The sequence below is a fragment of the Erpetoichthys calabaricus genome, chromosome 4, assembly GCF_900747795.2.
Source record: "Erpetoichthys calabaricus chromosome 4, fErpCal1.3, whole genome shotgun sequence".
NCBI classification, from domain to species: Eukaryota; Metazoa; Chordata; class Cladistia; order Polypteriformes; family Polypteridae; genus Erpetoichthys; species Erpetoichthys calabaricus.
Genome location: NC_041397.2, coordinates 262,127,829 through 262,155,731, shown reverse-complemented (window position 1 = coordinate 262,155,731; position 27,903 = coordinate 262,127,829). Strand labels below are relative to the sequence as shown.

At 36.5% G+C, this 27,903-nt stretch overlaps 1 protein-coding gene across 1 annotated transcript in view; it reads right to left on the bottom strand.

Moving 5' to 3' along the window:
* Nucleotides 1-27,903, bottom strand: part of LOC114650832 (solute carrier family 22 member 15-like) — a 55,109-nt gene that overhangs the window by 6,189 nt on the left and 21,017 nt on the right. Inside the window, exons 4-10 of the mRNA XM_028800719.2 lie at nucleotides 26,295-26,459; nucleotides 22,683-22,812; nucleotides 14,999-15,205; nucleotides 9,281-9,421; nucleotides 7,081-7,166; nucleotides 3,530-3,650; nucleotides 464-536 (exon numbers count right to left, since the gene is read on the bottom strand). Coding sequence (XP_028656552.1) covers nucleotides 464-536; nucleotides 3,530-3,650; nucleotides 7,081-7,166; nucleotides 9,281-9,421; nucleotides 14,999-15,205; nucleotides 22,683-22,812; nucleotides 26,295-26,459 — 923 coding nt within the window. The remainder of the gene's footprint in view (nucleotides 1-463; nucleotides 537-3,529; nucleotides 3,651-7,080; nucleotides 7,167-9,280; nucleotides 9,422-14,998; nucleotides 15,206-22,682; nucleotides 22,813-26,294; nucleotides 26,460-27,903) is intronic.

The following is a 27,903-nucleotide window of genomic DNA, read 5'->3' as shown; positions in this document are numbered from 1 at the left end:
TTTCCTCTGGGCATTCCAGTTTATTTCCACAGTCCAAAGACATGCAAGTCAACCGAACTGATGTTGCTAAACTGACCTGTGTGTGTGTTTACCCTGTGATGGGCTGGTGCCCCGCACAGGGATCCTTTCTGTCTTGTACCCAATGAATTAGTACCAGCTGCCCCGCAACCTGCCAAGATAAGCAGGTTTCAAAGAAGAATTGATGGATGGATAATCTGGTTTTAAGCCACATCACAGAAGAGCATTTTATAGTACTTTTTCTTTTATTTTATACAGGAATATTGTGAAATGTAGAATACAAAACCAATACACTGAACATGTTTGTATTGATGTTGATCTATGTTCTGCTACAATTAGCTTTCAGGTTGCAGAAGGAAAAAAGACATCAAAAACTACCTCATGCTAGTAGTTTTTAGCTACATTTTACACAATTTTACTGGAGATAAAAGAAAAGTCAACTAACCAGTAAAGGCACAAATGGTGAAATGATCCCTCCTATCCTAGATGCCATGGAACACACCCCCATTCCCATATTCCTATAAAAAAAAAAAAAAATATTTAGGATATTTTGGTACTTCTATTGCTTTAATTAATCCATTTCAATATTTTTAAATCTTTTCCTTGAATCTGAATTTTACAGCCTCATTAAATTTATAACAACAGGTATTTAAAAACAGTGGTCTACAGGGTATTGTAAATGTGAACTGCTACAAAACTTGTCCAGATTAACAGATACCTAAAAATCCTAGAAACAGAAGATGATCTTGGAAATTTACAGTTTGTCTGTATGTTCAGTAATTTCTCTTCAGTAAGACTGAATCTTGTAGCAAAGCAAATATTCACCATCTTCCTGCAATTTCTCTTTTGCCTACAGCTCAGGTCAGTCCCCAAAACATAGGGCATCTCCATCATCCCCCATCTTATTTCATTCTTTTTTCAATTTTAACAACCAGTTTTCAATTGAAACATGTCTCAGTGCAGTACGCCTATCTTCAGGATGGCGGTAAAAAGCCTCTCGCTATTTCAGTTAAGTGCAATGCAGATCTGCACTCCTACTCTGCCTTGAACTAGGACTTAACCCTTAAAGAATTCAAAAACTGCTCCAAAAATTCAAATCATCAGTTCATTCAATAAAAATTGCTCATATAAATGTATACAACTCTTTTAAAATGATGTTTAATGGGTTTAGCCACAAACTCTGTTTGTAACTTATGCTCTCTTAAAGTGCCTGAATCCTTTTTAATATGTTTTGGTTCTGCCCTCCTGCCACATGTTTGTGGACTTCCATTTCCTCCTTTCTTTCACTCATTTTGGATGTCTTTACTCCTTGTTCTCCACAGCTTTGTTTATTTCTTGATTTTTCATCATACCCCTTTTCATGTTCTACTAAGAAATTGAATTCAGCAAGTTCTTCAACTGGCATCTCGCTGGAAAAAGCAGACCAATGTCTAATAAATTTTTGGAGGAACCTATTTTATAACTTATTCCATTTAGAACTTTTAGCTGCTTATATTAATTTCTCTTCTCTATCCATAATATCATATTTAGAAAAACGAGTTGCACTTCTTACAAGTCACTTATTTTGTTCTAAAAGGATGGGGATTCTACTCCCTTTTAGATCAGGGACTTTTCTTATCCTTTATCTCTCTTTAAAAATAATAACAAAAAAATGCTATGGTTTGGGGCTCAAAGAAAGTGTCCAAACAGTGGAAACAGATTTAAATAAAAGTAAAGTAAATGAACTGTGTAATAAAATCGAATATAATGCCCCAGACTAGAAATAAAAAAATATTTGGGCTACCTTTAAATTAAGAGATGAAGCAGCATGTTTTTCAAGGATGGTGTCATAACATTTGCTTGAGTGTCACTGTCCCTCAACTTCTACTGCAATTTAAAATACTATACATTAAAAATGTGAAGTAAATATGAGACCACTCAGAATATTTTCAACACTTTCAGCTAGTAGTCCACCTACTGTCTCAAAGTCATTAAAACCAGACTGCGTCAGTTTCATAAAAAAGAGACAGTAAATGAAGCATAAATCCCCCACTGAAAATTTCACAAGTTGGCTGGGATAATTTTGAAGGCAAATAGTTAAAGGCTTGAAATGATTTCAAATCTGGCAGTATTAGTAAGCCAAAAGTATCATGGGTAATCTGCCTTAATATGTAGGCATTATGGGAAAATTACAAGAAGAAGGATGAGGAATGAGGAAAGCGTAACGCACAGTTGAGGACAGTATGGCATTGCAAACAACAGGAGAGTGAAGTACGTGAGGTTAAATGCACACTGAACACGTACATAAGCAAGATTAAAAAAAAAAAAAAAAACACAATAGAAAAGCCTGGTGTCCAGAGTATGTGAACTAGCTTAACTGAAGTAAATGTGCTATACATTTACAGAAAATCAATTATGTCATGCATACAAATGAGAACTCATAAAACAGAGAGATCAGTGTATACAGATTGGGGCACCTATAAGGATATAATTTTGCAAAAAATTACTAAAACTGTCTCAGAATTCGCCATTAGCTTTTGTTGGGACAGGACGGCAACAAAAAATAAAAAGAAGAGAAAAGCAAAATTGGCAGTAACCGTGATGTTTTCACATTGAAACACTGATCGCAAAGCTCCCCAAAAACTTCACTGCTAAGGGACAAATATATGAATGAACATGCCCAGCTAGTGAAATCCATAGCAATGGGCATCAAGGAGGTGATGTGGCCAGTGGTTTAAGCACGAAGATGGAGTATGAAAGTAGTATTATAGCATTAATATAAGGGTATGAAAAATATATTCTTGGTACACATTAGGCCTCTTAATACCTATTCAGCATAATTTGAATGCTGCAGCCTTCCTACTGACACTCTGTGACCCTGAGCAACTCACTTCACCTGCCTGTGCTTCAATTGCAAAACCAAAAGAAATGTAATCAAATGTATCATTAATGTTGTAACTCGCCTTGGATTAAGGCGTCAGCCAAATAAGTAAATATAACTGCAAACATTGCTCCTGGCCATGTCCATCCTTTAATGGCCATTTTTCAAATGGACACTTCATGCAGAATAATGCACCATGTCACAAAATACTCATCTTCTTATGATGGTTTTCACAAATCTGCCACTCAGAGTCATTTCTGCTTACTCCAATGGCCTGTGCAGTCTCCACATCCCAAACATATAGAGCACCTTTAAGATAAGACTGGAATTGTGAATCTTCAGGAAGTGTGATGCTACCAAGTCAGTATGAATGAAAATCTGCAAAGAATAATTCTGGTACCTTGTTGAATTGATGCCATAAAGAATTAGAGCTATCTGTGTGACAAAAGGGGACCATACCTGATATTAGATAGATAGATAGATAGATAGATAGATAGATAGATAGATAGATAGATAGATAGATAGATAGATAGATAGATAGATAGATAGAGCATATATTTACAAAGTGTGATCCAATGTAATGTTCTGGTACAGTTATTATCTAGACAGCAACATTTTTTACTAAAAATATTTTGATGAAAATATATTCACCTGACTACAGTGGGGTATAGTTCTGATGAGTAGATGTAGACAATATTGAAAGCAGCACTGATGGCAGTTTTCCCAAGCAAAGACAAAGATACAGTGTTTACAACTGCAAAGATGCCAGTTTCTAAAATAAAGAATAAAAAAAAAAGGAAAAAATAAATTATTGCCTAACAATTATTTTAACTTACCTATCACCTTTGTACATTATCCTGGGGGTATTAGTGCAGAATGTGTAAGGCAGGATGCCCTTCCTGATCCCAACCTTCATTTGTTGCCTTTTTACAATAAGCAAGAGCAAAGCTGACCTTATTCTAACACTCGGTCACATGATTAACATGAAGTATGTACAGAGGCTGAAGGCCTGAAAGCTGGAGGAGGAGAGTGAGAGGTAAATTTTTCATAAACATTTTTTGCAACTGCAAATGAAGTTTCAGAAGCATTAGAAATGCATGGAAACTGGGAGGATGATGTCAGGAAAACAATAGAAGTCTATGGTTGGACAAAGGGACCACCGAAATATAAGGAATATTAGAACATTACAACAATTGTGATAATAACAGGCTATCCCATCCCGGGCCTTGACATCGCCCAGCTTGCGGGCAAAAAGTTCTCCCAGCTGAAGCCAAGGCTCCTTATCTGCATGTGATGTGCCTGGAGTTGTATAGAGTAAATAATACAGTATATCGTCATTTGTAATACATGCATTTCATGTGTGTTCCGTGTCTACAAAGATCTGGGTAAGTGTAGGATGAAAGGAAATGCGAGAAATGCAAGAAATGCTGAACACATATCTAAAGCAGAAACTTTTTCCATATTATACTAATAATGACGAGAAGTGTATAATGTGTGACGACTTCAGTCTGAATATCAAATAAACGTGCGCTTTTATTCAAGAATATAATCAAAGAAAGAAAAAGTATTTGATTTACATGTGGCTGTCAATGAGTTAAAAACTGAAGCTCAAATGTCAATCGACAGGGAGTTTACACGTATTCTTGAATGGTGCAGAGGTAAGAAGTGCTGCCTTATAGCCTGAAGGTCCCAGATTCGAGACCAGATGCTCTGTGTTTTGAGAAGTGAGCCGCTATTATTATTTCTACAATATAATAAAAACATACATTTTATTTGAGTCTGTAACACCCAGTGTAAATTTTGGCTACTTGTAAAAGTTAGCGCTTGTTTTTTTTATTATTCAGTTTTATTCTCTTAGTGGCATTCACGTAGTACAACGAACTTGCCTCTCTCTTTTTCAGTTGATAGCATTTATCTCCATTCTTTTCACAAGAGCAGCGCTATGGCTGAAGCCTGCTCAGAACTGTTTGTTCTACTGGCAATCAAAGATACGATGTCCCATGACCGCTATCAGACTGGACAAAGGCAGGACCGTAGCAACAGACAGCTTCTTCACATCGCTTTCGCCGGCTAATAGACTGCTGTAATGCAACGCAAGTCTACTTGGCACCATAAGTAAAATGGGACTTCCACCTGCAGCTGCAGCTTCCACTTCAGTACACGAGCAATTCGCCACACTAGTGTTTAGATCTGACAGTGCTGTGCTGACAGTGTATGCATCCAAAAAGAAGAAGTCTTTAATCTCAGCCTGCTCACATACCAGCCACAGCACTGCTCTTGTGAAAAGAATGGAGATAAATGCCATCAGCTCAAAGAGGTAGAGGCAAGTTCATCGTACCACATGAACATCACAGAGAGAATAAAACTGAATAATAAAAAAAATAAGCACTTTTACTTTTTTTTAAGTAGACAAAATTTACACCAGGTGTTACAGACTCAAATCAAATGTATGTTTTTATTATTATGTAGAAATAATAATAATAGCAGCTCACTACTCAAAACACAGAGCACCCGGTCTTGAACCCAGGACCTTCAGGCTATAAGGCAGCACTTCTTACCTCTGCACCATTATTTGATATTTGGACTAAAGTCTTCCCATATTATACACTTCTCATCATTATTAGTATAACATGGAAAAAGTTTCTGCTTTAGGTATGTGCTCAGCATTTCTTGCATTTCCTTTCATACTACACATACCCAGATCTTTATAGACATGGAACACACATGAAATGCATGTGTTCCAGATAACAATATACTGTATTATTTACCATATACAACTCCAGGCAGATCATACGCAGATAAGGAGGCTTGGCTTCAATTGGAAGAACTTTTTGCCCGCGAGCTGAGCACCGTCAAGGTGGGGGATGGGACAGCAGGCTGCTTGGTGCTTGTGCTGATCGATGCATTTACAAAACAAAAGTTGCTGATGGAGAGGTGTGAAGGGATTTAAGGTGGGCTGGGATTATGAGTTTTTTTTCGTAGGCTTCAGGAATTCTAGTGTTAACAAGCTTATAACTGTGTCCCTGTGTTATTGTTAAAAATGCATTTTAAAGTAACAACTGGAGTCCACTGTATAATCCATGCAATAGTCCAGATGAGGACTCGCCAGCGAGTTATATAACTTTAAGATAACTTTCCTTGACATGTACTGTACACTCTGTGTTATACAGGCTAACATCCTATTAACATTTTTCATTGCTTCTAGATGTAGATACTTCATGAGTCCACTTGACTAATAGGTCCTTCTCATAAAATTGTACTTTCAAGTTTCAGACCTCTCATTGTGTATTCAAAAGTCAAATTTCTACTCCCTATGTGCAATACCTTGCAATTACTTATATTAAATTTCATCTACCACAAATCTGCTCAAGTCTGTATCCTGTCTAGGGTCCATTCTACATTATTTGCCCAACCACCTAGTTTGGTATCATCTGCAGATTTACCCAGCTTGTTGATTATATATTATCCAGATCGTATACTCTTGTCCAGGTGGAATGCAAAATGCAGAGAAACAATGGGAACATGGCTGTATGGTGTCTGTGGTAAAGGTATTGGAAGAGACCCAATCCAATACAACGGCTGTTGAAAGAGAATATTTAAAAGATATGTGTAGCGGTGGTTTGAAAGATAGTCTGGAGACAGCAAATTCAATCTTTGCTTTAGGAAGTGTGTGAGAAAGATGATGCACTAAATGTAAAATTAGATGTCAGCAATGGATTTGTTTTTGAAGTTCTTCTACTTAAGTGAATGTTGAGTGCAGATGGTGGTGTTCAGGCACAGCAGTGACTGCGAGGGTTAGATGTACACTGAAGGAGTATGACGAGAAACATTTTATGAAAGTTGTGTGAGGAATATGTAGGTTAATGTGAAAGAATGGGCCCTATCCCAAAAGGATGCCAAGGACAACGAACAGTGGAGTAAAAGATCTGGGGGGGGTGGGGGGGGGGGGGTGGTGGTGTGGGAACTAGCAAATGGAAAATGGATGGTAAACCAGTGATGATGATGGTCATAAATTCTTTTAAATGAAGCCTGAGATATTATAATTGCATATTAACATTTCAATTTTTAGCGTACTGTTTACAATGCATTATTAGAATCTTAGCCTATGCTTAAAATAAAATGCATTATTCACATTAAACAATTCATGATAAACAAAACTCAGTTCTAAAAACACAACTATGAGGAGCTTTTGGCCTTTGTACCTTTTTTCTTTGGGAGAAACATGATCGTGAAGCAGGTTATTCCTCCCAATAAAAAAAATCCAGCTAAAGTCCGTCTCCGTCCAGACCTACCAGATGATATAAAAAATAAATAAGTAAGATGGCTCTAGAATTTGTTTCTTTATTAATTTTTACAATGCTGAATTGCTTTGCAGTTCCCCACTATAAAAACTTCTTGAAAGATACTTTACTGATATCTTACAGACACTAAATTTGCCATCTGTGAATGTGTGTTACCCATCATGGGATAGGCTCCATCTGTCCCAGAACCCTGCACTGCATTAAAAAACTGGATGGATGTGATGGCATTCCAACTAGGAATACTAGGCCCCTTACATTTTTTGTTGATGTGACAGGCGCTTTTCCATATGTCCAGACAATTAAAAAGAAATACATAAAACAGATGGTTGACACAACATAACTTAACATTCTCAAACCTACCAAAACCAATTCAGGGTCTTAGTGAGTTGGAACTTACAATTGCAGAACTGGGCGTAAGGCAGGAATCAGATATTGCCAGGCAGTCAGTTTGAAACTGCCAGTTAACTTAATTGGCCCATCAATGGTAATATAATAAGAAAACATGAATACCCATAGAAAAACACACAATGATGGTGTGAGACAGAAGCCTAGGATGTTGGGTCCATGGGGCTTCAGTGAAAACCACCATGTCCTCTATACCTAGATGAAAAAGGTTAATTTAGAAGAGTGTGTTTATATTTAGTCTGCTGTAGTGTGGTGAAAAAATGCACACCCTTGAGATTTAATGGTCTAACATACTTTGATCAAATTTTATAATTCAAATTATGGTATGTCTTCAACATTTACCACTCTAGTAGGAAAAGTAAAGCAATATATACTCCACCGAATGCAATCATCTAATTTCAAAAGAGTAAATAAAACAGGAACACTAAAATGTGCAGAGATGATTAATCCATTAGTGTTTACTCGTGCATGCAATACAATAGAGAAAAAAGTGGTACTTATCTGTATGGGATTGATTAAAAAGCCATTTGCAGAGCTTAAGTAGAACATAAATTCACACTAAATAAGGTAATATTCAAATGGAGAAAATTCAAGAGCAAAAGTAACTGTTTTCCCAGATTCTTTTTAAAAATTGGGTTTATAATGCATTTGAAGTCTCACGGTAACCTGAAGGTGGCATCCAAGGTTCTATTACCCCTCTAAGGTGAATGCTGAATTTCATGGGTATAAAGTCATACATTGACTGAATAGCTTTAATGCTGGGGACACAACACCTGCGCTTGAGAATGTTGCTGCTACGCAAGCAGTGTACCGACTGTACTTGCACATGTACTTTAAGTAAATCTGTAGGATTTCACCAGGTGTCAGCGCAAAAAATCATCATGGTGAGAAAACAACATCTGATTTCACTGTGTTGTGAGTTAAGAGAAGAAATGTGTTAAACATAAAATTTTTTTTGCATTCTGATGCTGTTGCAAAGGTGCAAAAAAAATGCAAAAGCAACACAGAAGATGGTATGTGAGACCTTTAAATGTATTGCATCATTACAGTGGGGAATATGCGATGCTTGCACTGCATATGTGAGAAATGGATAAAGAAAAACAGCATGAAGACATTCGCATGTCAACATTTAAGTTCAATGATTTATTTCACAGAATCAAACCACTCATCAAATATAGAAGCACTCAGATTTATCCTGTTAGAGCTGCATTGTGGCTTGTCATCACATGTTGATGGCAAACAATGATGCTGATGTCACATACTAAAACTTGAACACACACTCCACCCATATCTTTGCTGGTACTGCAACTCGTGCATGCATCACTGTAATTTCTGACAACGTGCTCAGAGCTTTCTGAAGCTTTCAGAGCATGAAATATAAACCAACCCTTAAGGTTACTAGGAAGAAGCCTCTCCTATACAAAACAGCATTGTTTCAAAGTGTAAACAGAACTATAAAATCAAATAATAAAATTTTAGAATTATAAAACAGAACTTAATTGAAATACCACACTCTAAAGGTAACTGTTTTAGTACTAATTGTGAACATATGATAAACAGTATGAAACCATATCTTCATTTAACTTTGAATAGACATAGGTAATTTTTTTTGTTAAAAAACCTTCCCACCACCAGATAAGATATTCAAATAATAGGCTGCATATTTACATCATACTGTATAATACAAATCACTTACCATTTTCGACCTATTAAATAAATACATATTGGATATGCTGGAACTTCAGCTATTCCTGACAGTGCTAAATTGACATAGATGTTTCCAGCCATGTTGCCTACATTTAGTGTGAGTCCATAGTACACAAGGCTGCATACAAACCTAAAACAAACAATGCAAGGGATGCAAATAATAATTTAGTAAACAGTCAACATTTTCAAAATTCTACAACGTTGTAGTAATTTTATTCAAAATGTAATAATTATTACTACTATTGTAGTCTGTTACCTCTGTACAATTAGTCATGATGAAAATATGTTTGCAAATTTTATTATAAATGTGACAACGTCAGTGTAACTCTTGGTCAACATAAGCATTACAATGCATATTAAAATGAGGTCAGAAACTTTGGTTTTTGTTGCTTTTAGTGGCAACAGTATTTTACTATAACCAATAAGACAACATTTATTACTCTTAAGACTGTGATTTTTCATTGTGCAAATTTTTCTATTTAATGTGGCTGCTTCTAAATTTAAAGGAAACAACCAGGATGAATTTTGGCATTTTCTAAAACGGAAAAATTCACTTTATTCTCAGTTTAGGGACTATTTTTAGTCTACTCAGTTTTATATATTTCCCATGTTTGGTAAAAGGCAAAGCTCTTTTGCTGAGAAGGCCGCAATGTGAATGGAAAACACTGTACTAATTAATACTTTACCATTCACACTTTTGGATGCTACTTGGCAATTTGCTGCTTTTAAGGAAACTTTCAGACAGCAAAAGTATAAACATAAACTGAAGAGACTAAAACAGGGCACTAACCTCAACAGAAAGACAGACCTCTTCTTCACACGGGTTTATTAACAGGCATAATCTAGCTTCAGATAATCAGTTTGGCTGTTAAGACAAATGGCACATTTGTAGTTGTCTAGTAATGAATTATCCGCCTTTACTTTAGAGAACAGAGTAAGAATAAAAGCCATGCTTGTCTCTACTAGTCAGTGCTACATTTTCCACTGAATTCATTCTAATTTCACTTTGCATGCCATTGTTATAAAAGAAAATCCACAATAGTTCAAAAGCTGATACAATATTTGAATAACTCTAGACAATATCCTCTACATTTATCTAAGGAGTTAGTCTGAATGATTAATAACAATAGGATATGTGAATAACATAACACATACTACAACCACAAATCAGAAAAAGTTGGGACAGTGTAGAAAATGTGAATAAAAAAAGAAAAAAGCAAGTTATAAATTCTCCTCAAATTTCATTTCATTGCAGACAGTATGAACACAAAATAATTCATGTTTTGTTTTGTCAGCATCATTTGATTTGTAAATAAATATCCATTCTTGCCATTCAGGCTTGCAACACATTCCAAAAAAAGTTGGGATGGGGGCAATTAAGGGGTAGTAATGAGGTATAATAACTAAATAATGATGTGATTTGAAACTGGGGATGTTAACAGGTGATTGCAATCATGATTCGGTACAAAAGCAGCATCGAGGAAAGGCCTACTCCTTTAGGAACAAAGATGGGCAGAGGATCACCAGTTTGCCACCAAGTACGGGCAAAAATCTTTGAAATGATGAAGAAAAACGTTTCTCAAAGACAGATAGGAAGAGATTTGGGCATTTCTCCCTCTACAGTGCATAACATAGTGAAAAGAATCAGGGAATCTGGAGAAATTACCGTGCGCAAAGGCCAAGGGCGCAAGCCTAAACTGAATGGCCGTGATCTCCGAGCCCTCAGACGGCACTGCATTAAAAACCGTCATTCATCAATAAATGATATAACTGCGTGGGCTCAGGACTACTTCAGGAAATCACTTTCAAGCACTACAGGACGTAGTTACATTAGGAAATGCCAGCTAAAACTGTACTGTGCCAAAAGGAAGCCCTACATAAATAGTGTCCAGAAGCGCCGTCAACTTCTCTGGGCTCGGAGGCATCTGGGATGGTCCATTGTGCAGTGGAAACGTGTATTGTGGTCAGACGAATCGGTTTTTCACATCTTTTTTGGAAGAAATGGACGCCGTGTGCTGCGGACCAAAGAGGAAAAGGACCATCCAGACTGTTACCAGATACAAGTCCAAAAGCCAGGGTCTGTCATGGTATGGGGTTGTGTCAGTGCCTTCGGCAAAGGTAACTTGCACTTCTGCGATGGCACCATCAATGCTGAGAAGTATATCTCAGTTTTGGAGGAACAAATGCTGCCTTCAAGACGACGTCTTTTCCAGGGACGCCCATGCTTATTTCAGCAAGACAATGCCAAACCACATACTGCGCGCATAACAAAGGCATGGCTGCATAAGAAGAGGGTGCGGATGCTTGACTGGCCTGCCTGCAGCCCTGATTTGTCTCCTATAGAGAATGTTTGGCGCATTTTGAAACGAAAAATGCGTCAACAAAGACCCCGTACTGTTGCGCACCTAAAACGTTGTTTGCAGGAAGAATGGGACAAACTAACACCTGCAACACTTAGTCACTTGATTTCTTCAATGCCTAAAAGTCTTTTAAGTGTTGTTAAAAGACAGGGGAACTGTACAAAGTGGTAAATGCTGTACTGTCCCAACTTTTTTTGAAATGTGTTGCAAGCCTGAATGGCAAGAATGGATATTTATTTACAAATCAAATGATGTTGACAAAAAAAACATGAATTATTTTGTGTTCATACTGTCTGCAATGAAATAAAATTTGAGGAGAATTTATAACTTTATTTTTTCTTTTTTTATTCACATTTTCCACACTGTCCCAACTTTTTCTGATTTGGGGTTGTAGATAACCACACAACACTTGAACTCTGACCAAGAGGTTTGAAAATTCAGCTTATGCAAGAAGGTGCATTTTTAAAATTCTATACAATGAAGTTGGGATTGGCAATCTGTGGCTGTTGGACTTGAAATTGACAATCTAGTGCATAAATGCGTAAAAACAAATACCCTAAAGAATGCATTGTATGAAGACACTACAATTTTCGCTTTTATTTACATATGAAAAATAATTATTTTTACACTTTACATGTTTCACTTTGCATTAATACATTTTAAATGCCTAAAATATGTCAACAGATGTACTGGTAAGAAGACTAATTACTTCATGTTCAAGTGAACTTTACTGAACAGTACAGTGACACGAAATGCTGTTCCCCAGGGCACTGGTGCAACATAAAACAAAATACTTCTAACTGCTGCAGTGCGGGACATATACAAGGAGGATTATACATAAATATATTTGTAAAAAGGTGCAATTAAGCAATTATATAATACTGTACAATTTTCACAGCAAAATCAATGTAACAGTGCAACATACAATACACATAGCCAGGACATTTGTAAATGTTCAACATTGGACATAAGGAAACATATGATTGGTCAGTGGCAGTAGTTTAACAGGGCAGATATACCATTTATGTCATCACAAGATGTTTTAAAAAGTCACAGAGAATAGGCAGTTAATTTTTATCAAAAGACAGCAGCAGCTTTTGAAGTTGTCCAGTGATTAAAGTCTGAATTGAACTTAAAGGGAGAAGGTTGCTCAGTGGTCCAATAGGCTATGGAAAGAAACTACTGAATAGTCTGGTAGATCTGGTCAGGATTTGCTGGCACCTTATGTCAGATGGTAGAAGAGCAGTTTGTGGGATGGATGGGAGAGGTCATCCACTATGCTGGAAGCATTGCAAATACAGCATTTTTTAAAAATGTCCTGGATGGAGGGCAGAAAGATTTACTTTATCCACAGTGCACACAACCTGCCGAAGGGTCTTCCAATCTGACACATTACAATGTCATACAATTGGTCAGGACACTCTCTGTGGTGGCTTTGTAGAAGGTTATAAGCATGGGAGGGAAAGTCTGACCCTCCTTACTTGCTGTAGATAATAAAGATGCTGCTGCACCTTCTAGACCACAGTAGAAGTACTGAGAGTCCATGTGAGGTTCTCCGACAGGTGTACACCAAGGAATTTAGTGCTTCTGACTGTCTGAACTGTGGAGCCCTCAATGTGAATGGGGGTGTGGTGGGTTCTGGGCCTTCTGAAGTCAACAATAATCTTTTTTGTTTTGTCCACATTTAGAGACAGGTTGTTGACCTTGCAGCAATCTGTAAGCTGATCCATCTCCATCCAGTATGCTGTTTCTTCACTGCTCTTTACGAGGTCCGCCACTGTGGTGGCATCAGTAAACTTGATAATGCTGTTTGAGCTGCACTTTTCAGGGATGTCATAGGTCAACAGCATGAACAGAATTAGGCTAAACATTCCACTTTGGGAGGCACCTGTACACAGCTTGATATTGCAGGAGATGTTATGTCCAGTGCGGGCTTTCTATGGCCTTCCAGTTAGGAACTGCAAAGCCCAGTTGCACAATGAGGTGCTGAAGCCAAGCAGGAGAGGGCAGAGGAAATAGCACTCTACATGGAGCAGTTTGTATTATAAGTGAAATACAGTGGTCCCTGTGTGATGGGAAATTCAGCTTTCATGTGTTTCATGCCCAGCCTCTTAAAGAACTTCATGATGATCAATGTTAGCACTATTGGTTGGTAGTCACTGAAACATGACACTAGACTTCTTTGCCACTAGTTTGAAGGTGGTAGCCTTAAAGCACTTTGGCTCAGGGAGGTGCTGAAAATGTCAATGAGAACATCTGCCTCTGCTGGTCTACATCTTCCCTGAGTACATGGTCAGGAATATTGTCTAGTAGTTCAACATCTTTCCATGTGTTGACTCAGGATTGAGTTTTTCACACATCAGGTAGGCAACACTATTACAGGCATATGTAGGAGTCCTGCAGTCGGTTTAGCCGTTTTGCTGTTTTGTTTGACAATCTGTACCAGTTTACATATATGGATATACTGATATATTGGAGTAACTTTGGCCCTCACTATGAGAGTGGAATTGTCAGCATACAGAAACTAGGGGAACACTGCCACAATCAAGCAAGTTCCTGAAGACTTTTGAAAGAATACTGCTGATATCTATCAGTTTAGAAAAAGTTGCAAAGGCATTCGTAAGGCGCTAGCACGATGTTCTCAAAATGGTAAAAGCCTAGAAAAGTAGTCAATCTTGCAAGATAACTTCAAGCAACGTTGTAAATGTTTATTCCTTTGGTCTCTCAAGAGGGGAAAAACATACTTTAGGAAGGCAGTGCTGCCAAAACCGTTAAAGAGTTTATTCTTTCACATTCTGCTTATTGTAATTGGTGAACAAGGAAGCTTTCCCTCCTGCAAGTCTGCAGCAACTACTTTTTGGTCCATTTGTAAGTGGTAAAAAGGTCATTCTTAAGTCCCCATGCTTCTGAGTTGCTTTCCCTTCAAAGAGTGGATGTGCTCCATATATTTCAATAGTAAAAACAGGAAAAATAGTTATTGAAACCAATTTATTCTAGATATTAACCAGAATAATTTGGAGATTGCCATGCTATTCCTACTGAACCTGAAATTCTGCGTAACCATTCTAATAAGTTCTTAACTCTAGCTTACTCATTTACAATTAACATTAAGGGGTATGAAAAAAAGGTTTATCAAATGCTTTCTCATCTCAAAATTAGATTAGACAATTAATTTGTACACCTTTCCATTGCCACCTTGTACACCTTACAATATACATAAATGTGTAAAAAACAATGTAAAACATAAAATGTGCAACACACAACTATACTTAAATAGAAAAATATTTTTTTTCTTAAATAAAAAAATGATCTTCTCATACTCAATTAAACTCTGAATCTTCACTCACCATGCATACATCATGATTAATGTACGCTTCAGAAGAATCCTGTGGCATATAAGATCTAACACATTCCCTTTCTGATTTTTAGAATAGTGTTTAAATGACAGGACACATGTTTGCTTTCTGTTTTTCTTAGCAATAAAATTGAGAACTGCTTCAGCTTCAGTTAGTCGCCCCTGAGAATAAAGCCAGCGAGGAGATTCAGGGATGAATCTGAGCATGGAAACAAACAAAATGAAAATTTATTATGTTTGTCTCGTATCATACTGCAAATTACTTTTGGTCAAACAAATATCCCCATAAAACTGCAGAACATAAATGAAATCATGCAGAGTTAGGAAAAAAAGTCCTTCAAAAGACTAAAACAGCATATCATAACACAGGAGGTTAACTAATGAACATATATAGATGACAGATGATATGTATCACAATATGGACAAGTACATATAAAAGATGTGTATCACAATATGGAAAAGAAACAGAATAAGCTTGAACAGAACTAAATGATGCATTATTATAGCTAACCTAGGCCTTACAGTGCAGCTGCATATAGGTTTGCACTTTCAGACCTTCTGGCTATTAAGCCTTTAATATAAAACAATAAATTAATAACACACAGAACATAATATCCACGTGAGATATGATTCTATCACAGTACCTGAAAAAGCAGGCTGTTGGTGGTGGGGATGGAGTCACCACAAAAATGTATGCTAAATTGGGATGAAGAAAGAAACAGACTGCATGAAAGCGTAGTGAGAAAGATATGGAGTCAAAGAGTTAGATTTTTATTTTTTTTTTTAAAAACACAAAAATCTGATGTCTAGGGTTATAATAAATGGGAAAATTAATCGGTGCTCCAAAACTATGTAATTTGTAAGGGTGAAAAAAAAAAATGATGCTTAGATGCATTGCAATTCTCTATTGAAGGACTTTCCATTAATGCATCAATCAGACTTTTTATATGGACTTATGAATGATTGGAGAATATTCACAGTACAAAACATTTCAGATTTAAGAGATACAATTTGAACAAAATGATAACTAGAAAAAATACAGTGCCTCCTACAGCAAATGGCTGCAAAACAATAGACAAGGAATTAATTATACGGAGCCCTCCATAATGTTTAAGACAGAGACATATTTTTCCTTGGTTTACTCCGCTAAAAGTAATAAATATGACTACTTTAAGATAACAAATATTCCTATGTCTGAACAATTATGGTGCCCTGAAATGGGGGGGATCACGTATAAAAAGTGTTGTTACATGGTGTAACCGAAATGTATGCAAATGCACTTCAATCATATCTGAATTATTTGATTTGTAATCAAGGGGAAAATTAATTGTCTTTGTCACAAGCATTATGGAGTGTACTGAATGATTGTATATATATATATATATATATATATATATATATATATATGCACACACATACAGTGGAACCTCGGTTCACGAACGTCTCTGAACACGTACAAATCGGGTTACGACCAAAAAGTTCGCCAAACTTTTGCATCTGTTCACGACCACACACTCGGTATAAGAACATGCCAGTTTCCCTTTCAGTCTGTGCACGCCGAAGATCTCCGCATGTGTTCAGTCTCTCCCTGTACATTCCCTGTGCAGCGAGTGAACGGGGGGGGGGGGGGTTTGGCCGTATAAGGCCAAGAAGGCAGTTAAAGAATGCACTGGGCTTGTTTTTAAAGAGACTGATTCGAGCATTGTTTTACCCTCGCTGTATTTAATGAAGACTTTTTTCTATTGGATATTAACCTCCACTTCACTTCTGTTTACAGCGATCGGTTCGTAGCGTGCATTGTTGCAATGTTACTTTTCTTGGTTGTTTATTAAATTACGGATTTTTCAAATGTTTATTTTTTTCCCTGTACTTAAAACTTATTAAAAAAAAAAGTGTTTTTAGCGAGCGGTTCTTGCAATGTTAGTTTTCTCTGTTGTTCAAGGTTTTCTCTGTGTTTTTACATTTAGTTTACTATTATGCTGTGCATTCTATGGTTTAATTAACTATATTTGTGCTTAAAAATCTTATATATATTTATATACAGTTCGTATGGTCTGGAATGGATTAATTGTACAGTAATCCCTCCTCCATCTCAGGGGGTTGCGTTCCAGAGCCACCCGCGAAATAAGAAAATCCGCGAAGTAGAAACCATATGTTTATATGGTTATTTTTATATTGTCATGCTTGGGTCACAGATTTGCGCAGAAACACAGGAGGTTGTAGAGAGACAGGAATGTTATTCAAACACTGCAAACAAACATTTGTCTCTTTTTCAAAAGTTTAAACTGTGCTCCATGACAAGACAGAGATGACAGTTCTGTCTCACAATTAAAAGAATGCAAACATATCTTCCTCTTCAAAGGAGTGTGCGTCAGGAGCACAGCCTGTCAGAAACAGAGAGGAAAGCAAACAAATCAATAGGGCTGTTTGGCTTTTAAGTATGCGAAGCACCGCCGGTACAAAGCTGTTGAAGGCGGCAGCTCACACCCCCTCCGTCAGGAGCAGAGAGAGAGAGAGAGAGAGAGAGAGAGAGAAACAAACTGAAAAATCAATACGTGCCCTTTGAGCTTTTAAGTATGCGAAGCACCGTGCAGCATGTCGCTTCAGGAAGCAGCTGCACACAGAAGGTAGCAACGTGAAGATAATCTTTCAGCATTTTTAGACGAGCGTCCGTATCGTCTAGGTGTGCGAACAGCCCCCCTGCTCACACCCCCTACGTCAGGATCAGAGAAAGTCAGCGCAAGAGAGAGAAGAAAAGTAAGTTGGGTAGCTTCTCAGCCATCTGCCAATAGTGTCCCTTGTATGAAATCAACTGGGCAAACCAACTGAGGAAGCATGTACCAGAAATTAAAAGACCCATTGTCCTCAGAAATCCGCGAACCAGCAAAAAATCTGCGATATATATTTAAATATGCTTACATATAAAATCCGCGATAGAGTGAAGCCGCGAAAGGCGAAGCGCGATATAGCGAGGGATCACTGTATTTACATACAATCCTATGGGGGAAATTACTTTACAAATCAGGTTACGACCAGAGTTTTGGAACAAATTATGGTCGTGACCCGAGGTTCCACTGTATATATATATATATATATATATATATATATATATATATATATATATATATATATATATATATATATATATATATACACACACAGTACTGTGCAAAAGTTTTAGGCAGGTGTGAAGAAATGCTGTAAACAAAGAATGCTTTCAAAAATATAAATAATGATTGTTTATTGTTATCCATTTACAAAATGCAAAGTGAGCGAACAAAAGAAAAATCTAAATCAAATCAATATTTGGTGTTACTACCTTTTGCCTTCAAACCAGCATCAATTCTTATAGGTACACTTGCACAAAGTCAAGGATTTTGTAGGATTATAGTCAGGTGTATGATCAACCAATTATACCAAACAGGTGCCAATGATCATCAATGTCACACGTAGGTTGAAACACAGTCATTAACTGAAACAGACACAGCTGTGTAGGAGGCTTAAAACTGGGTGAGGAACAGCTAAACTCTGCTACCAAGGTGAGGTTGTGGAAGACAGTTTCATGTCATGGCAAGATTGAGCACAGCAACAAGACACAAGGTAGTTATACTGCATCAGCAAGGTCTCTCCCAGACAAATGTTTCAAAGCAGACTGGGGTTTCAAGATGTGCTGTTCAAGCTCTTTTGAAGAAGCACAAAGAAACGGGCAATGTTGAGGATCGTAGATGCAGTGGTCGGCCAAGGAAACTTAGTGCAGCAGATGAAAGACACATCAAGCTTATTACCCTTCGAAATCGGAAGATGTCCAGCAGTGCCATCAGCTCAGAACTGGCAGAAACCAGTGGGACCCAGGTAAACCCATCTACTGTCCAGAGAAGTCTGGCCAGAAGTGGTCTTCATGGAAGAGTTGCAGCCAAAAAGTCATACCTCCGACGTGGAAACAAGGCCAAGTGACTCACGTATGCACGAAAACATAGGAACTGGGGTGCAGAAAAATGGCAGCAGGTGCTCTGGACTGATGAGTCAAAATTTGAAATATTTGGCCATAGCAGAAGGCAGTTTGTTCGTCGAAGGGCTGGAGAGCGGTACAATAATGAGTGTCCGCAGGCAACAGTGAAGCATGGTGGAGGTTCCTTGAACGTTTGGGGCTGCATTTCTGCAAATGGAGTTGGAGATTTGGTCAGGATTAATGGTGTTCTCAATGCTGAGAAATACAGGCAGATACTTATCCATCATGCAATGCCATCAGGGAGGCTTATGATTGTCCCCAAATTTATTCTGCAGCAGGACAACGACCCCAAATATACAGCCAAAGTCATTAAGAACTATCTTCAGCGTAAAGAAGAACAAGAAGTCCTGGAAGTGATGGTATGGCCCCCACAGAGCCCTGATCTCAACATCATCGAGTGTGTCTGGGATTACATGAAGAGACAGAAGGATGTGAGGAAGCCTACATCCACCGAAGATCTGTGGTTAGTTCTCCAAGATGTTTGGAACAACCTACCAGCCAAGTTCCTTCAAAAAATGTGTGCAAATGTACCTAGAAGAATTGATGCTGTTTTGAAGGCAAGGGGTGGTCACACCAAATATTGATTTGATTTAGATTTCTGTTTTGTTCATTCACTGCATTTTGTTGATTGATGAAAATAAATGATTAACACTTCCATTTTTGAAAGCATTCTTTGCTTACAGCATTTTTTCACACCTGCCTAAAACCTGCCTTTTGCACAGTACTGTATATATATAATAAAATTACATCTTTTTTATTTTTGAAGAAACCTCAGTGAAAAACTGAAAAAAGATTCATTAAAAAAAACTAAAACCCACACAAAGTATGCATTAAAAACAAAAATTGTATAAACAAATATATACAGATACAAATGCAACATGTTTTGTATAACACAGCTCACATAAGTTCCAGTCAATCAGAGTAAGCCTAACAGCTGACTGGAGAGCAACTGCAAATATGAAAAAATAATAATAAAAAAAAGTAGAAAAAGGTTTAAATTAACTTGTGCTTTGGTCATTAAACCACACACAGAGTTGGCAAGAAATGAATTGCAGTAACCAGTGTGGAGCCAATAAACACAACTATCAAAGGGAAAAAAAAAAAAAAAAAACCTCTTAATCCTACAGGGTAATGCACGCAAGTACAGCACACTCTCAATGTAGTCTCCCTCTGGGCATGATAAGGACACCAGAGGAGCATTTTAATGTGTATACATAGTTCAACAAAATTATACCCAGATAAAATTCCACACAGAAAACATACAATAAAGCTAAATGTAAAAAACAGCCAAGTTTGTAAAGCAGGTATTTATTCACATGCATTGCAATGTTTTTGGATTAACTATATGCCCAAAATCAGCACTAGTAAGAGAGGCAAATTTACGTTATGTTAAGTGATCACAGCGGAATTCATGTTAATTTAAACAACAAATTCTACAATACAGGCACATACAATGCTGAAAAATATGCTAACGTTAAGAAACCTACCAGTTGTTATTTCCATTTGTTACTGCATTTTGTTAAAGGATAAGTTCTGTATTTTTCAAATTGAAGTAATCTCTTCAGAATCATGGTATATATGAACCCCAGCCAATTGATCTCCATTTTAAAACTCAAAGACATGCTAGGGTTTTTAAAAATATATAAAAAGATAATTCACTTTAGAATACAACTTTTTATGTGGAAAATTAATGCACCCTCTACTTCCACCTCAAGTGTCATATTTATTTATTTAATAATAACACAACAGCATCAGGTTGATATTTTAGCTACAGCACACCAAAGTTGTGTATTGATTTGTCTGCTCTGTTGAGATTCTGGGTTTTACCCATCTTGAAACTCATTAATACCCTAACAGTTTGTGTTCGGCTTGGGTTTGTGACACTTAGTACTTGTATATGTCAAGACAGGGACATTATTTTGGTACTTCCTTGCTGTTTGTTTTAGAATATGGAGTACACTGTTTTGCACTTACCTTTCAAGATCAGGGCACTTTTTTTACAAGATTTTAGTGTTAAGACATCATGCTTTACCTACCTTCCAATAGGATTTCTGTTTTAATATTTCTGGCTTTATTTGCCTTGGTTCTTGCTAGCTTCTCTAGGTTTTAATCATTGCTTGTTATTAGCCTTTTTCCTGTCCAATCCCTTAAATTTGTTTCCCAGTGACTACTCCATGAATTGCCAACTGACGAGCATATTCACATTTAAATCCAACATGAAGACCCGGTACTTTAGTTTAGAATATTCCAAGTTGTGCAGGTATAGCTATACATATTGCATTTCTAGTTGTTTAGTTGTTTCCACAAAAATACAACACTGACAATCATTGCAAACTTTTACGACTCTTCCCTATTCGGTTTCTCTTCCTGGTATCCTGCTGTGTCACGTGAAGCCTATGATACTGTATACATTGCCATGATACTACAGTACTCCTGTAAATGGGAAGTGTCATAGAGAAAGACTATGTGGGCCTTGGAATCCAAAAATACAAGGATTTATCCTTCAAATTACAATGCTCAGAATATGCTGGAGCAGATTACCAGAACCCTAACTTGGACTGTAATTTTGTCTCTCGTGAGAGTTTATTTTCTCCAGGAAAGCTGCTAACTGGAATTTTTACTTTCCTCTACTTCACTATCAACTGACCATAACTCAACTGTAAAAAATCATTTATCCATTTTTATAACACACTTATCCAGGGAAGCAAGAGCATACTACAGCAGTCTAAGCGTTCAAGGCAGGAACAACACCTGGACACTGTGCCAGTATAATTTTGGATGTCACACATAATGTAGAATGTTAATGTTAATTGACTTGTTATAATTTTATATTAATCATATTGAAAACTGCTGTTTTATTGTATGTTCACCATAATCATTGTGCTCATATCTTCACAGCTGGAAATTTGTGCAAGAGGTAGGATTGTTCTGAGTTAAGAGCACTATAAAAATAATACCTTTAATTATTCTGAATTTAAATGTTTCAGAGAACTATTTACTGTAGTATTATGGAAACTGCCTTCCAACCTAAAGAGCTGGGAAGACCAGTAATCAATACATTGAGGCAGATGTGTAATAAGTAGAGTCCTGATGAGTTATAGGGAAAGGACATATAAAACTTGTTATTAATATCGAAGAAGGAAAAGATCAAATTACAAAATGTAAAATTCCACTTTTAAAATAATATTAAACCTCCAAACATCTTTCTACAATATACACACACACATACATTTAGTAAACAATTACTGATTTTTGTGTGCTTTTGCACTGTGAATATGTTAATAACTCTCTTAAAAACATGTAGAAAACTAAGCTAAAAAAACGATAAACTGAATATTTAAAATGTTAATTAATTACTATATTATATACTTATACTTTGGGCAACACAAAATAGTCACAAAATTTTAATTGAGAACAATTTTTTTACCTATTAAGTTAAAACAGCATAAGATTAAAATGCTTTATCTCCAAGGAGATAAATTTCATTATTGATATATATCTTTAGGCTCTTTTTATCTGAATGTAAACCAGCTTAATGATGGCTAAATGCTAGTAAGACCACAAATAAGTACTTCAATGTTTTTCTTTCAAATAGCAGACAGTCAAATCAGTAAGCACAGAGCAATAGCACCTACCACAATAAAAAGTTACAATTTTTAAAACTTACAGTGATAATGAAAGCACAAGTACAGCCAGCACATTCACAGTAAGAGCCAGAATTCTCCAGGACTGGATAAAATAGCCCAATAATGCATAAATGGAGATTCCAAGTGCAAAAAAGATGTTAGCCAGGGAACCTAAAGAGATGAGCACAAACAAAACAAGTGAGAAAATGTATGCATGGTTTAACTTTCAGGTCTGTTCGGCATTATGATAGCTGAAGTACTTCATATTTTAGTTACTTCACCCAAGAGTCATTTATTTCATTTTTGTTTATTAAATATTTTTGTAACAATGAGTCCCATTCAAAACCAACATTATCAATAGAATGCAATTATATGTGTTTGCAAACTACATTAAAAACATGGTTTTTAACATTACTTTACAATTTAGTGTAGTTAAAAATGTAGCCTAAATGGGCTTATGGTAGCATAACAGCTTTCTTATACAGCAGATTCCAATTCAAGCAGTGTAAAAAAAATGGCATTGACCCATATGTGCTAGTGGTGGAGGGTCTGTGACTTACTGTTCCATTTTTTTAAATATAACATTTTTCAAAGTAAACCCAACAGAGTAGTACCCAATAATTACCAAAAGAAAAAATAAAATGCACATCTATTTATTATTAATAATTAAGACATAGTAATTCATTAAGATTATATAAATAAATAAGAACTTGGAAAGGAACTGATTTGTTGTAAAACAGGAATACCAAAGGTGACACTAATCTTAAAGATTTAAAAATTCCAGTCTGAAGACACAAAGAAGCAAAAGTGGCTCTTTGGGTCCAGATAAGCCCAGCTCAGTCTGTTATGTGTTATACCACTAAGTAACTCTTTCACCATGCACAAACTGTAATCCTGCCCAGTCACTGCTGTTTGTGGCACAATCAGCCTCTTTGTTTACCACACTGCAGTCATTGTTGCATGGCCGGAGACTCTGATCTTCAGCCTACATATCAACTGCAGCTCCCTTTCTAAATCCATGCTCTTTGTATCACCAAGAGGAGCTGCACCTTTCCTTTGTAATTATTAAGCTCAAACATAATGTCAGTTCTTTATAATAATAATTTTGTGCAGATAAAATTAGTCAATTCAGTCTTATATATGCATACCTAATTGTTCTCCTTTTCTTCTTAATCTGCAAAGAAATTATTTTTGTTCATTCATTCTTATTTCTTTTTTTGTACATTTATGGTTAATTTATCTAAAGCAGCAAGAGAAGGGTGCTGCTGTATGGGCTGCTTGTGCCTGTCCTTTTCACAGCATCTGATTCACTTGCATTGGACATTCAGGTGACTCTCGGAGGAATAAAAGCGAAAAATATACAAGATGGTGTAATGGCTGTCAAGGCAAATTTAAAACAATAAACTAATTTGTAGTTGAAGTGGCACAGAATATTTCTCTGTTTTAAGACTGATAAGCTTGCAAATTTACTAATGCTTTTCAATGGGAGATTTTGAAATTTCAAAATTTTGTAGAGCACTATCTGTTTGAGATATTTAATTGAAAGCTGAACACTTGACAAAATTTTTTAAAGTATAAATGTGTGACAAATTTCAACAAAATCTTTCCACAGGTTGAAAGGTTGTTTCGTGCAGACAGACAGACAGACAGACAGACATGATTATTGCGATAGGTGCTTCTCGCATTATATTTGAATGTAGAATATTATAGCCACATTATCTCTTAGTTGGCCTGCCCACAATGCTTTTCGTTAGATACTAAATAGTCTCTAAAACCCTGCTAGGTACAGTATGTACAGAGATGTTTGTCTATGCTACTAGCACCAGACAAAATGTTAAAAATATTCAGATTTTCATCTTTTCTGATCCTAAAACCTTGAAAAAGTAATTTTAAGCAATCACGTTTAACTTTGAGGTTTCTACTGTCTTAAACTCTTTTTAGTTTGGTCCATACGGCTTAATGTATTATGTAACTCGAATCTGAACTTGCATCTCATTTCTCTTCATTTTCGACACTTCAAATGTCACCGTTACTTATTGAGAATATACCGTACTTTCACTACCACACTGTACATTGCACTAACTTGGCTTGCCAGGAGAAAGTCAAATGTTCTTTCCTAAATGGAATTCACTGACTGAAAGAAACTGAAGTGGCACAAAAAAGACCTCTGTACAACCTAGTGTTGTGAAAAATGGACAGCTTAACAAGTATTGCACTGGAAGTGAAACCTCACAATGGAAGTCAGAGTGTGAAGGCTTGCATGATTTTTCCACAACAGTAAAGATAAGCAGGTATGTCTAACAGAGGGAAAGAAGACTACACACTATGGCATTGGCAAATGATTATTCAGGGTCCTTTCCCTCATGATTTCATATCTTCCACTAGAGATGCAGGCAGTGACCCTTTCACTTTAAAGTTGGTAAATAATACCTTATCCAGATGAGCTAAAGAAAAACTACCCCAACTTATAACCAATCAGAGAGTGCTGGTAACCGTTCCCTCTCTCACACCCTCTGCTCACCTCCACGAGTGGATCTAAGTTATAACACCATTGGTGCCTGCTCATACACTTGCTCAGGGCTATATCTTTCTAATCAGTAATTTGTGCCCCCCCCCCCCCCCCCACACCCCTTAGAATGCAACAGCAGAAGAACTCAGGACATTTAAATTACAGAATAGTTCTCTCTAATATTGAAGAAGAAGATGAAGAAGAAATTGAATTTATAAAGCACTTTGTCAAGATGTGCACCAAAGGAGTTCTAATTTTGTTCAACTGGACAAGATACAGCTTATTGACTTGGAATAGTCGCTGGCTTCTCTGTGTAAGGACATGAAATGAATGGGGCTGTGTACCTGAATGATTTCTTACTGGTGATATGACTAAATACCAAAATTCAAAAGCTACCCCCACCTTACTGCAGTTAATCTGGCTCCTGAGTACAAACTGTAAAGGGCTGAGTCACTTTTGAGATGCACTGCAATTGAATTAAGTTTTAGTATGCAAGTATTCTTGATTCATTTTTTTAAATACACAGCTTAAGTCCCCATTACAGTAGATTTTTTTATTTACACTTGTTATCACAATATGCACTCAATCTATATTAAAATTATCAAAAACAAGAACATCTCAATATATTGATCCAAAAATAAAATTCTGCCAAATATGAATGTTTATTGTGCTATTCCTTGATCTATGATATCAAAATATCACCACTAGTGAAAGGGAGCATCCCAAAGAAATACAAATTTCTTAACAATGTAGCCCATATTATTGAATTTCAAAACGAAATGTCGCATGGATTTATTACTACATTATGGACTGATATATATTTATGAAATAAGTATTTGCTATATACTGTACACAACACTGTTACACCAACTCAGTTACTGTACCTGTTCATAATGTCACAATTTTCACATCCATGATAACATTTTCATAATATATAAGGTTAAACTATTTTAGCTATTTTTGGTTGTCCATGTTGCCAAGTAGAACTAAAAACGACTAATATGAATTTTCATACAAGTTATAGATGCTTTCATTCGCACTATGAAGTAAACCAAGTTAATGCAAAAATGACACTGACATATTTAATTAAGGGGTGTTCAAACTGTTGTGTTTAAAACAGATATAATACAGTATTTCACAATACCTGTTAGCGCCCAGTATGCACTGCCCACATACTCATTAAATAGTACAAAGGAAACCAAAGACATCCCTCCATTCATAATACCCACAAGAAATCGAGAAGCAGCAAAAAACAGGTATGATGGAGCAAGACCACTTGTTACAGCAAACAGGAGATCAAGTGCAAGCCCTGCAAAAAAAAAAAAAATAACCCAGTAGTTAAAAGGTCAATCCTAAACTGTTGATGCCACTCACATTTGTGTCTGTTTACCTTAAAGGAAAATGCCATAAAAAATAATATTAGCCTAATTCATTAACATGAGGGCATATTTTCACTAGCAAGTACTTGAAATTTATAATTATATTAAAACAAGAATTTGTTTAAATATACTGCATGCTTTGATCTAATTTTTTTTTTTTTTACAGAATTTATATCAAGTATACTAGAGAGAAGTATAAAGTAAAATAACACATTATAGTTATATCACTTACACAGTATGATCACTCTTTTTCTCCCAATAAATACAAAAAAAATGTAACTTTTCTCTGTGGAAAGTGTACAGCCATTTCCAATAAGGGCCATCCTATATAAAATATACAGTATTTAGGTTGACCATCCTTACAAACAAGTTATATCACTAACCACTACAAACTACAGTCGTGGCCAAAAGTTTTGAGAATGACACAAGTATTGGTTTTCACAAAGTTTTCACTTCTCCCAACCATCCAAGAAAAGTTTGGTGACGAACAATGCCTTTTCCAGCATGATGAAGCACCATGCCATAAAGCAAAAGTGATAACTAAGTAGCTTGGGGAACAAAACATCAAACCTTTGGGTCCATGGGCAGGAAACTCCCCAGACCTTAATACTAGAAGCCTTGAAGCATACCAAAAACACGTAATTCCTGGCCACCTTAAATTCTTTCGCACCTCGCCGTTAGCGTCTTTTGTTTCGTAAATGTGTAGATCAGCACAAGCAACAAGCAGCCTGCTATCCCATCCCCCCACCGCCACAGGCTCAACTTGGGAAAAAAGTTCTTCCAGCTCAAGTCTTGTTTATTTGGATGTGAGGTGCCTGGAGTTGTACAGTGTAAATAATATATCGTTATTTGGAACACATGCATTTCATGTGTGTTCCGTGTCTACAACAATCTATGTAAATGTAGGATGATAGGAAATGTGAGAAGTGCAAGAAATGTTGAACACATACCTAAAATAGAATTTTTTTTCATGTTATAGTACTAATGACAACAATTTGACAAGAAATGTATATTGTGTGAAGACTGAAGTCCAAATATCACATAAACACTTTCACAAAAGGTACATGTATAACAAAACAAGTGTGCTTTCATTCAAGAATATAACCAAAGAAAAAGAAATCAGATTAGGGTACTACTCAAAATAATCATTCAGGGAAGCGGTTGGAGTAGAACCTGCGACCTATTGATTTGAGTCAGCATCGTACCCTAACCCGATTTGACTTGGTTGAATGGGACTACCTATACACCACAATGCACAAATTTGTGTTTGGCTAAAATATGTGTGCCAGGATAAGACTACTTTATACCAATCCAGAATCCTCTATTTGTATTAACTAGGTTATCTCAAACTACTTCAAACTGGAACATGGTAAT